Genomic DNA, 14175 nt, shown 5'->3' with positions numbered 1-14175 from the left:
CTAAGATGAAGTGAAGGAGTAGATGCAGACGGCGAGCTCAGCTGCTTTCGAGGGAGAAGGAGCTCCAGTGCGGTGACGGGGAGACGGAGAAGAAAGAGAAGAAGATACACCGGCGGTACTTGGAGGTAAGACAGAAGAAGAAGACGGCGGAGGAGAAAGAGGAGGGTGGGAAGACGTAAGGCGAGATGGGGGTGAACGTAAGGGAGAAGACGGTAATGAAGGAGTAGAAGAAGACGAGAGAGGAAGGAAAGAGGAAGAAGAGATAGGACCAGAAGCATTCGATGAATGAGGAAGAGAAGAAGGAGGGAAAGAAGGCGGGAGAGAGGAAGGAGGGAGAGAAGAAGAGGTGAGAGAAGTAGATACACAAGGAAGGAAAGAAGAAGAAGATGCATGGACAGGTGTATGCGATCTGTCATGTGAGGGAGTCGAAGGAATTGAAGAGGAAGAAGAAAACGAACACGTAGACGACGGACGGAGAGAAGAAGGAAAGAATGACGAGGACGAGGAATGCGATGAAAAAGGAGAAGAAGAAGAGATCTTTTTCTCTTCTTTTCTCCACTGAGCCAGTGTGATGGAAGACGAAGGAGATGAAAGATCTGAAGAGGTCGAACCTGAGAGAGGAGAAGAAGATGAAGAAGAAGAAGGGAGAAATAAGACTCTCGGAGATAAGGTAAGTCTCTCAGATAATCTTGGTCTCTCTCCCTCTACATCATTCCGATTCTCTTCTTCTTTGTTCCTACCAAGGCGCAAAGAAGATGAGGAAGAAGGAGAGAAAGATCTGTGGCTATGAAGTGACTTAACACACGGTGAAAGAGAAGAAGAGAGGGCGGAGGGACGCCCGATAGCACGACGAGAAGAAGGAGACAAAGAGAAAAAACAAGAAGAAGGAGAAAGCGTTGAAGAGGCAGAAGAACGAGGATCTTGAACTTCCGACTTCCCCTCTATATGCTGTAAGTATCTCTCTTCTTCAAAGAGCCTCTCTCTGTCCTCTTCCTGTCTTTCTTTTTCTTCTCTTTCTCCTACTCCCTTTGAGATGAGGTGTACATCTCCTTCGCTAAGATTTCCTTTTTCTTCTTCTTCTTCTTTCATCTGAGAAGATTCAAAGAATTTTAGATCTCTTTTCACTTGCCTCCAAGTCTCCCTGGACTTCTTAGGGCCTCCCTCCATCGTGTTCTTCACTCCAGCTAGCTTCACTTCTTCTTCTTCTCCCTCTCTCCCTACCTCTCTTCTTTCTTCTTCTTCTCCCTCTCTCCCTACCTCTCCTTCATGTTCTTCTTCTTCTCGTGTTCTTTCTGTCCACTCTTGAGTCTTTTCTTTCTTTTCTCTTTCTTCATTCTCCTCATCCTTTTCCTTCTTTTCTCTTGTCTCAGCGGGACACCAGTGAATTGTGATCTCTCTAGAGAAATCTTCTTCTTCTTCTTTAGATCCTTCTTCCTCCCTCTTTTTTACACATTCTGTCCCCGCCTCTCTATCACTCTTCTCCTTCTCCTTCTTCCTTTCATCTTCCTTCTCTTCTCCTGCCTTAGATGTTCTCCCTGGTTTCTCTCCTTCTTCTTTATCTTCACTCGCACTCTCTTTCTCTCGTGGACGAAGAAGCCTATCTTTTGTATTTCTATCGATCTTGCCTTTCTCTCTTTGAAACAAAGGAAGAGAAAGCAGATTTCTCTTCTCTCTCATCTGCTTCTCAGGGCTGCTGCTGAGAGAAGAAGGGGAGAAAGAGAAACAACTAGAAGACTTCGAGGAAGAAGAGAAAGCGAAAGATGTCCCTCCACCGCCATCACATGAACTAGATGAGACGGCTGAAGACAACGGCGAGATTGGAGGTATTCTTTCTCCTCTTTTCTTTGCTCTTTCTTGAAAAGAAGAAAGATGTCTATCCATCTTGAAGAGAGATCCTTCTGAAGTGGCACTTTTGAGAGAAGAGACAGTTGTCTTGTTCGAGTTCATTCTCAGATGCATCTTCTTCTTGTCTCGAGCTTTTCCAGACGCGACAGACATCGACCCGCAGCTAGCTTTGTCTAGAGTTGCCTCTACTCGCTTCCTTCTCAGAGTTCTCTCGATTCTTCTCTTCACCCCATCTCCCTGAGAAAGTGGAGATGTATGAGGAGAAGAAGGAAGAAGAGCTTCAACGTGCTCGATGAGTTTGCTTAGCATTTCTATCTTTATTTCATTCTGGAGATATCTTCTTCTTCTTCTTCTCTCCTCACTAAAAAGACCCTCATGACTTTCTTCTGTTTTCTCTCCTGTCGATTCGAAGTGAAGGTAAGGCCTTTTTGTCTCTTCTTTCTTTCTTCTCCCCGTCACCTTTTCTTCTTCTTCTACTACTACTACTACTACTTCTTCTTTCAGATGAAAAGGAACTCGATCTTCTTCTGCTTTCTTTCTTCTTTCTTGACTCTCGTCGTCGTTCTCTTTCATCTTTCTTTCTGCCTGTCTCTCAGAGAAGAGAGATATGTCGGTCTTCGCAAGATAAGAAGGGAGGACTGCAGAGGAACAAGGGGGAGAATGCTGGAAAGAGAGAAGCTGAGAAGTTCTTTTGTCTTTCTTTGAGCCAAGTGAGAGATATCTTCTGATAGACACGTTCTCGTCATGCCTGCTGTCGTCTCTTATCGAAGAAAGAAAACGAAGAAGAGAAGAAGAAGAAGGAGCACGACGAGAGGCAGGAGCAGAGAACAACTTCATGTCTTCACTCTCCTCTTCTCTTCTTTCTCTTTCTTCTTCTTCTTCTTTCGTTTCTTTCTCTTCACATCTTTCCTTTGTGTGAGGACTTGTCTTTTCATTCCTGTCGAGAAAGAGCCAAGAGAGAAACTCTCTCCACTGAGCTTTCTCTTCTTTCTCTCCATCTTCTTCTCTTTCTTCTTCTTCTTCTTTTTGTGTCTTGGTATCTTTCTCGATCGAGTTGTTTGCTTCTCTCTTTGCCGAGAATGACGAGGATGTCTTTAGATCCTCTACCAAAGCATAAGAGTCTCCTTTCGATTCTAGAGAATGTTCTTTTCCTCCTTCTTCTTTTTCTTCTTCGTTTCTCTTGATCTCTTCTACGGTGAAAACCTGTCTCTCGGAAGCCGGGGTGTATGTACACCTCATGACCATTCTTTGTCTTTCTAACGGAACATCACATTTCTTCCTTCCTTCATTCTCCCTTTGTGTGATGTCTACTGTGTCTCTCTCTTCTAACGTTTCTTTCGTCTCCTTTCTTTCTTCTTCTTTTTTCTCCTTCTTCTTCGCCACCCTTACCTCATGCTTCCTCTCTCCTCTTTCAAACGCTCCGATCTTCACCTCTTCATTCGTCTCTTCTTCTTTCTCCTTCTGTATCCGTTGAGACTCTTCACTTATCTTGATACTTTCCTTTCTCTTCTCTTCTGCTTCTTCTTCGCACTGTCGGTTTTCCTCTAAAGAACTTGGAAGAAGACAGCGAAAGAATTCAATTCTCTTCATCGTCTTTTCTCTCTTCTTTAGAGATAATGAGGGAGTAGAAGTTAGTAACGCCGGCATTGTCGTATTCGTAGAGGAAACCCCTCTCTCTTCTTCCTCTTCTAATTCTTCTCTTTCTGTATCTCTAGTCTTCTTTTCTTCTTTCTTTGGGTGAATTGTCTGTGCTGAGCTCTCGTCTTCTCTTTCTTTTCCTCTAAGAAGAACTCCTGCCGTTTCTCCTTGCCCCCTCTCACCCCCGTGGTCATATACAGACATCCCTTCGGCTGAGGTGTACATACACCTGACTCCTCCTTCAACTGTAGGATCCTCGTAATGATCGAGAGGACGAGAAAGAGAGTTTGTTTCTTCTTTCCTCACTAGGTCTGATGCAGTTCTCTCATCTACATCTACACCCTCTCCTTTCGTTTTTCTCTCTCCTTCTTTCTTCTCCTTCTTTTCTTCCGTCCTTTCTTGTCCTTTCCTTGCGGGATCTTTAAGAAACCTGGAGAGAATCGATTTCTCTTGAAGTTGTTCCAAGACAGGAAGATCGAGTTCAGAAGCAATTAGCTCAAGCTCTAAAGCAAAAATTTCCTCTTCTTCAGCTAGTCGTCTACCTTCATCTTCATTATTGTTATTCCCCAGAATCTCTTCTTTCCCATTCCCTTTCTTCTTCTTTTTCTTCTTGATCTTCTTGCCTTCTTCCTTCTCTTGCTGAATAGTCATCTCCTTATCTTCATCTATACATTCTGTAGAGAGAAAAGCAGAAGGAGAGAAGCACATTCTCTCTCTCGTTCTCTCAACCTCCCTTCTCTTTCTATCGAAGAAATCGTCTTGGTCGGCATGCGTCGTTTTCTTCTTTGTCTCCCCCTTCTCTTTCTCCTTTTGTCTTCTTTTGCTGCTGAGGTGTGGCTCTTTCTTCTCTTCTCTCTCGGCAAGTCTAGTCTGATGAATATCCTTTATCGCTATTTCCTTCTTCTGACATGGAGAGAATTTCTCCTTCTTTCTCTCTTCGGTTTCTTCTTCTTTCTCTTTCAGTATAGGAGGAATAGGAGAACCTCTCCTATCCGCTCCTTCGTCTTCTTCTTTCTTTCGTAAAGACCTTTCTTCTTCTTTTTCTTCTCCTCCAGAGATATGTTTCTTTCTTAGTTCATCTGGAGAACAAAGGACAGAAAGAGCTGAAGAAGGGGGAGAGACTGTCGGGGGGACGGCACGAAGGGGATAGAGAGATTCTCTCTCCACTAGGAAGGAAGAAGATGAAGAAGAAGACGCTGTTGTAGAGAGTCTCGAATGAAGAAGAGAGGAAGAAGCATTTTCTTCTTTCACTCTACCAAGAGAAGAAGAAGAAACAGTAAACGAGGGAAGAGAAGATGAAGAAGAAGAAGAGAGAGGAAGATGAACGAGGGCAGAGTGTTGGTCTTGAGCGTGTACGGAGAGAGGGAAAGAAAGACCCACCAAGAATGATGCAGATGAAGAAGAAGAAGAAGGAGAGTAAGAAATAGAAGGAGATGACGATGAGAGATGCTTCGAAAGAAAGGAATCTCTGGTCGTTCTCTGTCTCAAAGAAGAGATCTTTTCTACTAGGCCTCTCGACGTTCTTAGCTGCAGTTCGTTGCCTTTGAGATCACTGTTTGCATTGGGTTTCTCAGCGAAGGAAGAAGAGAGAGAAAAGAAAGATGAAGAAAGAAGCTCCAGACGCTGAAAGGCCGTCGAGCGAGAGAAAGAGAGACGAAAAGAGAAAGAAGAGAGAGGTAAGGGGAGAGAAATGAAAGAGGAAAAAGAAGAAGAAACATAGATGAACAATAAGAGAAAAGAGAGAAACAAAGAAGAGAGAGAAAGAGAAGAAAAGAAAGAGACATGTGAAGAGAGGATGATCTTCGAATATGCGAGGAGAAGGATAGGAAGAGGATGAATCTACCTTTCAAGCGACCGACCCAAGTCTAATCTAAAGACGTCGAGATCTATCTGCCTTATACCTCCTTATCCTAGACATTTTCAATCAACTCCTCTGCGTTTCTCTTCTCCTACAAGTCTTGCAGTCAAATGAAGTATTTATGTTAGTTTGCTCTCTCCTCCAGTCTTCTTTCAGCTTCTCCTCACTTCTCCGTCAACACGGTTCAACTCTCTTAGCTCCATCATACACACATTCACTGTACTTATATCTATCTATCTATCCTATCTTTAATCTATCTATCTATTTATCTATTCATTTCATCTATTTATTTATCTATCTATCTACGTGTATTTGCTTTTCAGACGCACAGGCACATATCCAAGTATGCACTGATCATATATATATATATATATATGTGTATATCTCTCTTCGTCTCTTTCTCTCTCTCTCTTTGTATATATATATATATATATATATAGATCTGTAGTTTCCGATCTCTCCTGCAGCTCCAAGGCTTTTAGTTATCCCTAAGCAGATTGCGCCACCCTTTGCTGGGAATTGTTTCTTCTCTCTATAGACCCCCATAGTCTCAGTCATCGCGAATCCAAAGAGACGCAAACAGCAAAAATATAAAGAGATATATATGTATGCATAGAGAGAGAAATAGACAGAGACAGAGAGAGAAAAAGAAAGAGAGTTTTCTTCATTCTTTCAACCTGACCATCTACAACTTCGCTGATACACGGACTAGCATCACCGTCTCTCTCTCTCTCTCCTTCCTTCCTTCCCTGCTTGCTTTTTTCCTTCTTACCTCTCTTTTCTTCTCGATTCTCTTCTCCAGTTCTTCTACTTCATTCTGGCGGCTTTGGACGATCGCTCGACATCTCTCAAGTTTCTTCTTGATATCGAGAGCTTCTCTCTCTAACTCTACAGCCCTCACTTCACTACGCACTTTTCTCTCCACTTCTGTCTCTCTTCTTTTCTCGCTGGAGATAGGAGAAATAGAAAGAAACGAAGGAACAGAAGCAAAAAGAGAAAGAAAAGAGAAAGAGAACAGGAGAAAGACCCATGTGTTTGAACTCTCTTGGATTCCTAGGAGTACCTTATTATCGCGCTGTTCATCTTCTCTCTTCAGATCGTAGAGCCTCGTAAAGACAGACTTTAGAGATGGAGTTCCAGTGGCTGAGTAGAGAATGGACGTAACATGGTGTCTCCTTTCAGCTACCACCTAGATCTATCTATAAAGATCTATATATCTCTATCTGAACATACATATATACATAGATGTATGTCTGGCTCTCTAGCTACGAGTGTTTGCTGTCTCATCGTTTCCATCACTATGTCTTAGCAGGGAGGAAGACGACAAGCCCGTAAGCTCAAGACACACAGGCACTTGAAGTGGGTAAGCCGCTAGACATACATACATACACATACATGGATATTTATATACATACACATTCATACAAGCATCTACATACATCTTCATAGATACATATCGACCAGTCATCTCTACTTGCAGGGGGACGACTAGAAGAACGGCTGACATGACTATGTATATCCAACAAGAAGGAGAAGAAGGTATGGAAGAAAAGAACCTCATCGAATAGATCACACTACTCAGTAGGGTGTAGAATATCTCTCTCTAGATAGGTCTAGAATACCTAGTTACACCGAGATAGTCCTCCCTAGATACAGAATACGGGAAACTCTCCTTCTCTCTCTCTCTCTGTATGTATGTTTACGTAGCCTTCTTTGGCCTCAACTTCTTTTTCTTGAGTCTCCTTCTTCATCTTTCTTTCCTTCTTTCTTTCATTCTCTCTTTCCGCCTTTCTTTCTTTCTTTCTTTCTGTCTCTCTTCTCTCTCGACATCGGTGAATGTAAATGAAAAGGAAAGACCTGCACTAGAGTGGCTAATACATCCGCCCCCCCATGGAGAAGAGCTCCGAAACAGAACCTACCAGTTGGCTTGTTGTGCGAAGTAATTTTCTTTCTCTTCAGCAAAAAGAAGATGAAGAGATTCATCTCTCTCTTTCTTCTCTTCTTCCTCCTGTGAGCTTTCTCTATTCGGGATTTCTTCTTCTTCTCCTTCTTTCTTCTTCTTCTTCTTTTTCTCTTTTCTTTCCATTCTTTTCTTCGAGGCTTCGTGAGCCTCTAGATCTCTCCGAGCGTGATATAGTCTTTCCTCAAGTTGTGCCAGTCTTTTCTTCTCTTCTTCGCATTCTCTCTCTTCTTCTTCTTTCTGACGTAGAAACACCTTTTCTTCTTCTTCTTGTTCCTCTTCTTCTTCTTCTTGAACTTTCTCTCTTTCGCTTCTCATCTCTCCTCCTGGCATTCCTTTCTTCTTCTTCCTCTTTTCCTTTTCGGAGAGCTTCTCCACAGATGCATGCAGTCTGCGTCTTCGGTGTCGGAGGTCTTCTGAAAGGTTCTTTCTTCTTTCGATTTCTCCTAAGAGAGTCGTATAGGCACGTTCCTTCTCTTCGACTTTCTTATATAAGGAGGCAAGAGGATGAGAGGAAGATAATGAAGGGAGACTTCCATGGCGAAGGCTTCTCTCCTGAGAAAATAGTCAAGAAAGATGAAAGAAAGACAAAGAAGAAGAGGTTCAGGAGAGAAGGAGAAGAAAGAGACAAGAGTCATACGAAAGAAGTGACGATAGAAGAAACGAACATCCCAGCCGAGTCCAAATTCCTTTCTATACATAATGGCTAGCTAGACATTGCACACCAACACACATGCGGATCTATCCAACTGTCTACCAACTTACCCATCTGTCTCCAGTCCCACTATCTATCTTTAATCTATCTTTAATCTATCTATCTATTTTTCTGCCGTTGATCTGTGTATACTATCTACCTTTAGTCTGTCTATCTTCAATCCATCTATGCCTATATATGTGTATGTTCATACATGAGGATAAAGTGATATTGGGACTAGATTCACATGTATACGTATCTATAGAGCTATGTGTATCTCCATCTATCTATCTAACTATCTCCCTCTCTATCTATCTATCTATCTGTCTACGTATAGACAACGTACAGAGAGGTGAGAGATTTGTATACAGCATCACACATACAGAGAAATAAGTCCATGCATGCAAAGAAAGAAAGAATGACCTGTAGTACGTACATGCATGTCTACACATACATATATAGAGAGATGGTACACTCTTAGACACTCTTAAATCTATGTAGAAATAGGCAATGAAAAGACGCATAAGAAGAATAGAGATGTCGGTAAAATCCTTATAAGCGAGCGTCGATTCTGAATAGAAGAGAAGAAATTCCTGAGACAAAAGAAACCAAAGGAGAAGAAGAGAACGGAGAAAAGAAGAGGACAGAAAAGAGGAAAGAAGCGCATCAGGCGAAGAAAAGAAGGAGAAAGAAGGAAGAAGAGAGGAAGAAGGCAAGAATGGGGCTTTTACTTGGTAGAATTCTGAAAGGAGACGGACAATATGGTGCCATTCGTCTTGTATTCGGAGAAGAGAAGTTTTCTTTCGCAGCTTCTCTAATCTTTCTTTTTGACGTTTTCGGATTTCACTCAGAGCTTTTCTATGGAGATGATGAAGACACGCAACTCGACCTCCGCATGCACATCTCATAGATAGACAAGAAGAGGAAGAAGAAGAAAGATTAGGGGAACAAGAGGAAGGATTAGGAAGAGAAGAGGTAGAAGAGTGAAGAGGAGGAGAAGAAGGAGCAGTACTGGGGAGAGAAGAAGAAGACGAAGAAGAGGAGGAGAGATTGAGAGAAGAAGAAGAAGACGACGAGGAATGGGAAGGAGGAGGAGAAGGATTAGGAAGAGGAGACGTAGAAGACTGAGGAGGAGGAGAAGAAGAAGAAGAGCACGCATGAGAAGAAGAGGAAGAAGTAGGGCGAGAAGAAGAAGAATGAAGAGGAGGAGGAGGAGACGAAGAAGTAGAGAGAGATAAAGAAGAAGTAGGGCGAGAAGAAGAAGAAGGGATAGAAGAACGTCCTTTCTCTTGTGTGTGTGTACTGTGGTGCCTATCTCGTTCATCTGTATTGTCCGGGGTCTCCCTCTGTTCCTTCTTCTTCTTCTTCCTTCTTTCCTCTTCTTCTTCTTCTTCTCTTCCTCTGTCTCTTTCTGTAGAGACTGTCTTTCTCTCTCTTTCTTCTCTCTTTGACGGGTGAGATGACGAGCCCTTTTCTGTCCCTTCTTGTTTTCGCACGAGTCGCGTCGCCTTTTCTTTCTCTTGCTGCCCTTCATAAGAAAGAAGAGAAGAAGAAGAGAGAGAATAAGGATGACTCGTAGAAGAAGAAGAGAAGAGAGACGAATAATTCTGAGAAAGAGAGAGAGACTTCTGAACAAGATGAGCTGAAGACGAAGGATAGAAGAAAACCTTCGGTGTCCTTGAGATATGTCGGATTTTTCCTCCTTTTCTTTCATCTTGCTTCTTATCCTTCTTCTCATAGAAGAATTTCTTCTCTCCTTTATATGACACTGTTGCATGGAAGTCCTTCGTGAGCGAGACCATCTTCTTTTCTTCTGAACTTCCTCGCTTCTTTATCGTCTCCTTATCTTGAGAAAGAATTCGAAGAGAAGTAGAAGGGAGATGAGACGTGGGATGAGAAGGAGAAGAAGAAGAGAGATATTCCGTTCTTCTCTCAGGTGTATGTACAGTGCGCCTGTCGTCGTTAGCATGTCGGTTGATACGACCGGGGTGCATAGATCTTACTCCCTCGTCTGTATGTACAGGAGAAGAAGAAGAACGACGGACCGGATAAAGAGGAGAAGAAGGGAGAGACGAGGAAGAGGAGGAAGAAGCAGAAGAATGCTGCGAAGAGAGAAAGTGGTATGATATGGAAAAGAGAGAAGAAGAGACAGGCGTCAAGGTGGATTTCTGGAGATTCTCAAGGAGACCTTTTCTTAAGAGACTCTTATCAATAGTAGGGTCTTTCGGTAGGGGAAGAAGACAACAAGAAGAAGCTTGCAATGGTCGATGAGAAGGCTCTCTATGCTCCCTCTCTATCCTTTCCATCTGAGCCTTTAAATCATTCTCTACCCGACTGCTTGAAACCGTCGGATGAGAAGAAGATTTCTCTGCATCTCTACATGTCTTCTTGTTGTCCTCTTTATCTTCTTCATTCATCGTCACCTTCGTCTTCTTCTCTCTCTCCTCTTCACAGAAAGAGGAAGAAGCTAGCGGGAAAGAGAAAGAAGAGAAGGAAGGAGAAGCACACGACACAGAGGGGAGACAAGATGAAGAGTAAAGATGACTTTCCTGATAAGGAAGAAGAGAAGAAAGAGAGTGTTTCTTTTCCTCTCCCTTCCCTCCATCTTCTATTTCTATCCTCTTTTTCCTCGTCTTTATAGACCCCCTTGTCTCTTTGCAATGGAATCTCGATGAACGATGAGAACAAGGAGAAAGAAGAAGAGAAAGAGAAGCCTCTGCAAACTTCATCTGATCTTCTCCTGTTAAGATAGAAGGATAAGAAGAGAGAGAAGGGGGGGGTTCTCCTAAGCGTTTTTCTTTCTTTTCTTCTCCTCTCAAGCTATATGACCGTTGGACGTGTTCTGCTTCTTCCTTCTTAACACGTGGAGATGATCTAGAATGAAAAGAAGACGTCTGCTCCCCTTCGACCGTAGGAGATATGGGCTGTTGGGGGGGGGAAGAAGAAGGACGAAGGAGAATGAGGTGTCTTTTCTTAGGAGAAGAGATCGAGCAAGAAGAAGAAGAGGGAACCTTACCAAGATGAGAAGAAGACGAAGGAGAAAGCGGAAGTAAAGAAGAAAACGAAGAAGAGAGAGGTTTGGCAGGTGCGGAGGTGTGTTGGCGACAGAAAGAAGAAGATGAGGGAGAATAAGAACAAGATGAAGGGAGAGAGCTCAAGGATGACGATGAACAGGAGAGAGATCTCAGTGTCGGAGTATCTTGTCTTCTCGCTTCCTGTTCTTCACAAAGAATAGAAGAAAGAGGAAGAGAGGGACAATAGCAAGAGTGGGGCTGGAGAGAAGAAAATTCGGCCCGAGAGTGTAAAGAGCGAAGACGACTTTGGTGAGACGAAGAAGAAGAGGAAGAAGAAGGGGGATCCATACAAGGTCTAGAAGAAAGGGAGATACGAGAAGATGAAGGGCGTGGCGGAGGTGAAGAAGAAGAAGGAGGAGAGGAAGAAAGGTGAGAGAAAATCTTCCTACCATGGTAACGACGAGGATGAGAGGAAGAAGAAGAGGAGGGCGTCATGATGGTCACTTTGATATATGAGGAAAAGAAGAAAGGACTCGAGAAAAAGAGGGAAAAGAAGAGGAAGAAGAATGAAGTGAAGAAGATGAATCTTTGACCATTCACATGGTTTCGCACTTCCCTGTGAGTCTCTTTTTTCTTCGTCTCTATCTATCTTTAATCTATCTATCTTTAATCTAACTATCCTTTATCTATTTATTTATCTATTTCTTTCCTTGATGAAGCGAATCAAAGAAGACAAAAGAGAGAGAACACGAACGACAGCTAAGCTGTAAGTACACCGTAGTTCTAGCCGGATGGAAGACATACGTACGTTCTTCAAGATGAAGAAGGCAAAGAAGAGGAGAGATTTCTTCCCTTCTCAACACAGGTCGGTTGATATGACTTGGAGAAGCAGAAGGGAGATTAACACGATGCAAACAAGCGTTAGAAGTTAGGGGGGGGAAGGAGACGTACGAGAGACCGTCGGCACGAGAGAAGAAAGGAGAGGAAATCTGATGGATGACAAGGGGAGGGAAAAAGTAGAGGAGGTCGCGAACATGTTGGTAGAAAGAAGAGAAGAAGAGCACTCGTACAAGAAGACATCTATAAGATCGAAAGGTGACCCGCAAGATCGAAGAAGAATGATTAAGGAAGTCCAAAACACATCTTCTCAGTTCCAAGCCTTTTTCCTTTTAGACTGCTTTTCTTTTTAAGAAGGACAGAAAGAAGAGATGAAAGTTGTAAGGGGACAAGAAAGAAAAGGAACTTCGTAGCCCTTCGAGTCATTACACGGGCGAAGTCTTCACAAGACAAGACCTTGACAAGAAGAGACGTAAGAAAACCGACGAAGAAAGAAGCCTATAGGTGAGAAGGACGAAAGGAAAATGCTTCGCAGGGAAGGAGATGGACTAAGAAATAAGAGAAGAAAAGAGAGAAAGAGATATAATGTGTTTCCCTAATAGCAAAGAACTGCTTTCATAGAAGCAAGAAGACATCTATCCCTCTTGGCTAGAAACCTTCGTCTAGTAGAGTGGAAGAGGAGAAGGCACGGGAGGGAGAAACCGCGAGCCAACAGATGCTTTGCTTGGGTGAAGAGGACTGGCAATTCGGGGAGACTTCCTTCTTCTTGGATGGAGAAAGCGAGTTCATTTGAGAGAAACACATGCTTCATATAATTGTCTTGAAAGAAGAAAGAGAAAGAAACCGATCAAAGTAGGTCTTCGCTTTGTCGGTCAAGTTGAGTCACCGGGAGGAAGAGGGGGGAGGGGGGCAGGGAGAGGGAGGAGAAGGTTCGAGTGGTCTTGGGGTGTACATACACCTCATGGGTCTCTTGCCTTAAGTTCCTTTTTCTATGTGTGTATACGGATGGTTGTCATCAAGAAGCCAATCAATTCAAATGGCCACCATTGCTTTCACTTATCTTCTTTTCTTGGTCCAAAGATGAGCTTTTCAACAAGGCATTCTTCGATCTTATCCGTTCTACTTCAGTTCTACCTCTTCGGTCCAAGCGACCGAGGCGGGGAAGACACAAGCCTCATTACCATCATTCATACGGCTGGCTACTCTTCTTGCATGCAGGGGAAGGGAGGGAAAGGGGAGAGAAACAGAATCCTGCTGAGAGGGAGATACAACTACTACTGAATGAGTCTCCCATGTTGTTCTTCTTTCCTAAATCGATTTCTCAGCCTCATTTAGATAGTCCATGAAGAGGACGACATGAGAAAGAATGAAGAAGATCGAGTGACTCCTATGTAGACTACGCGGGGGGTGTGCTTCTTCCTCTCCTGTTTCTCCCCTTTCTCCTCTCTTCACGCCTTTCTCCTTTCTTCTTCTTTCTTTTCTCCCTTCTGTTTCCCTGGACTCTCTCCCTGTTCTCTTCTAACGTGAATGAATTCTGTCTATCTCTATCTCTGCTGAGTCTCCATCCACTGCATTGCAGGTAGGAGGTCGTGTCTGCTTGTTGTGTTGTGGAGTAGGCATCTTTCAAGAGACCAGTCTCTTTTTCTTAGTAAGTTCATAGCAAAGAAAAGATGAAGAAAGAAGAGAAGGCATCCAGTCTTCTTCACATCTCTCCCCCAGTGTATGATGAGAGGGCGAAGGTGAAGAAGTTAAAGGAGCAGAAGGAGATGAGGTGAGAAATCTGTCAGCATGAGGAAAGAAAGAAGAAAGAAACACAGCTTCTTTCTCTTCTTCTTGTACGATCTAAAGGCTCGCCCCCTCCTTTTCATCTGAGGGGTGCATGAGGGAAGTTTACCCCTCGTGTAGAGCATTTTACTCTACGCACCTTCTCTTGTTATTTCTTTCTTCACTTTCCTTCTTTCTCCACTCATCGCCTCACAACTTCTCCTCCTTCGTCTCGTCTCTCTCTCGAGCCAGTCGAGTCTTCTTCTCTTCTCTCCCCTCCTTCTCCCTCCTGCGTGTCCTTTCCTCTTTTCTTTCCACCAGATAGAAACAATTTCCATGGCTCTTGTCCTCTCGTCAATCTCTTCTTGCTCTTCTTTCTTCTGACAGAAATCCGTTCTCTTCTTCTTTCCCTTCCCTTCATGATGGCTCGGGAATCTAGCTCTCCTTTCCCTCCCCCTTCTCCTTCTTCTTCTTCTCCTCTCCCACTTTCTTCTCCTTTCGCTTCTTCTCTCTCGACAGGAGCTTCCGACCATCCTCATCACCACACGTCTCGGGATTTCCATTT

At 43.3% G+C, this 14175-nt stretch overlaps 2 protein-coding genes across 2 annotated transcripts; one reads left to right on the top strand and one right to left on the bottom strand.

The window, feature by feature from the left end:
* CSUI_001373 (uncharacterized protein) lies at window positions 1-11504 on the bottom strand (the record flags this gene model as incomplete). Its single annotated transcript, XM_068061579.1, has 4 exons — window positions 1-5106; window positions 6114-6288; window positions 7261-7856; window positions 8727-11504. The coding sequence occupies 4 exons, from the start codon at window positions 11502-11504 to the stop codon at window positions 1-3; spliced, it is 8655 nt and encodes a 2884-aa protein (XP_067926442.1).
* A 1487-nt stretch (window positions 11505-12991) lies between these two features.
* On the top strand, window positions 12992-14165 carry CSUI_001372 (uncharacterized protein). Its single transcript, XM_068061578.1, has one exon. The coding sequence runs from the start codon at window positions 13726-13728 to the stop codon at window positions 13933-13935; it is 210 nt and encodes a 69-aa protein (XP_067926441.1). The 5' UTR covers window positions 12992-13725; the 3' UTR covers window positions 13936-14165.
* Window positions 14166-14175: the final 10 nt, after the last annotated feature.

Source organism: Cystoisospora suis, assembly GCF_002600585.1.
Source record: "Cystoisospora suis strain Wien I chromosome Unknown contig_543, whole genome shotgun sequence".
Lineage (NCBI taxonomy): Eukaryota > Apicomplexa > Conoidasida > Eucoccidiorida > Sarcocystidae > Cystoisospora > Cystoisospora suis.
Note: the sequence above shows the minus strand (reverse complement) of the source record. Positions and strands in the feature narration are given on the sequence as shown.

Excerpts from the sequence above, each read along its gene's own strand:
- CSUI_001372 (XM_068061578.1), top strand. The coding sequence starts at position 13,726 with ATGAGGGAAGTTTACCCCTCGTGTAGAGCATTTTACTCTACGCACCTT.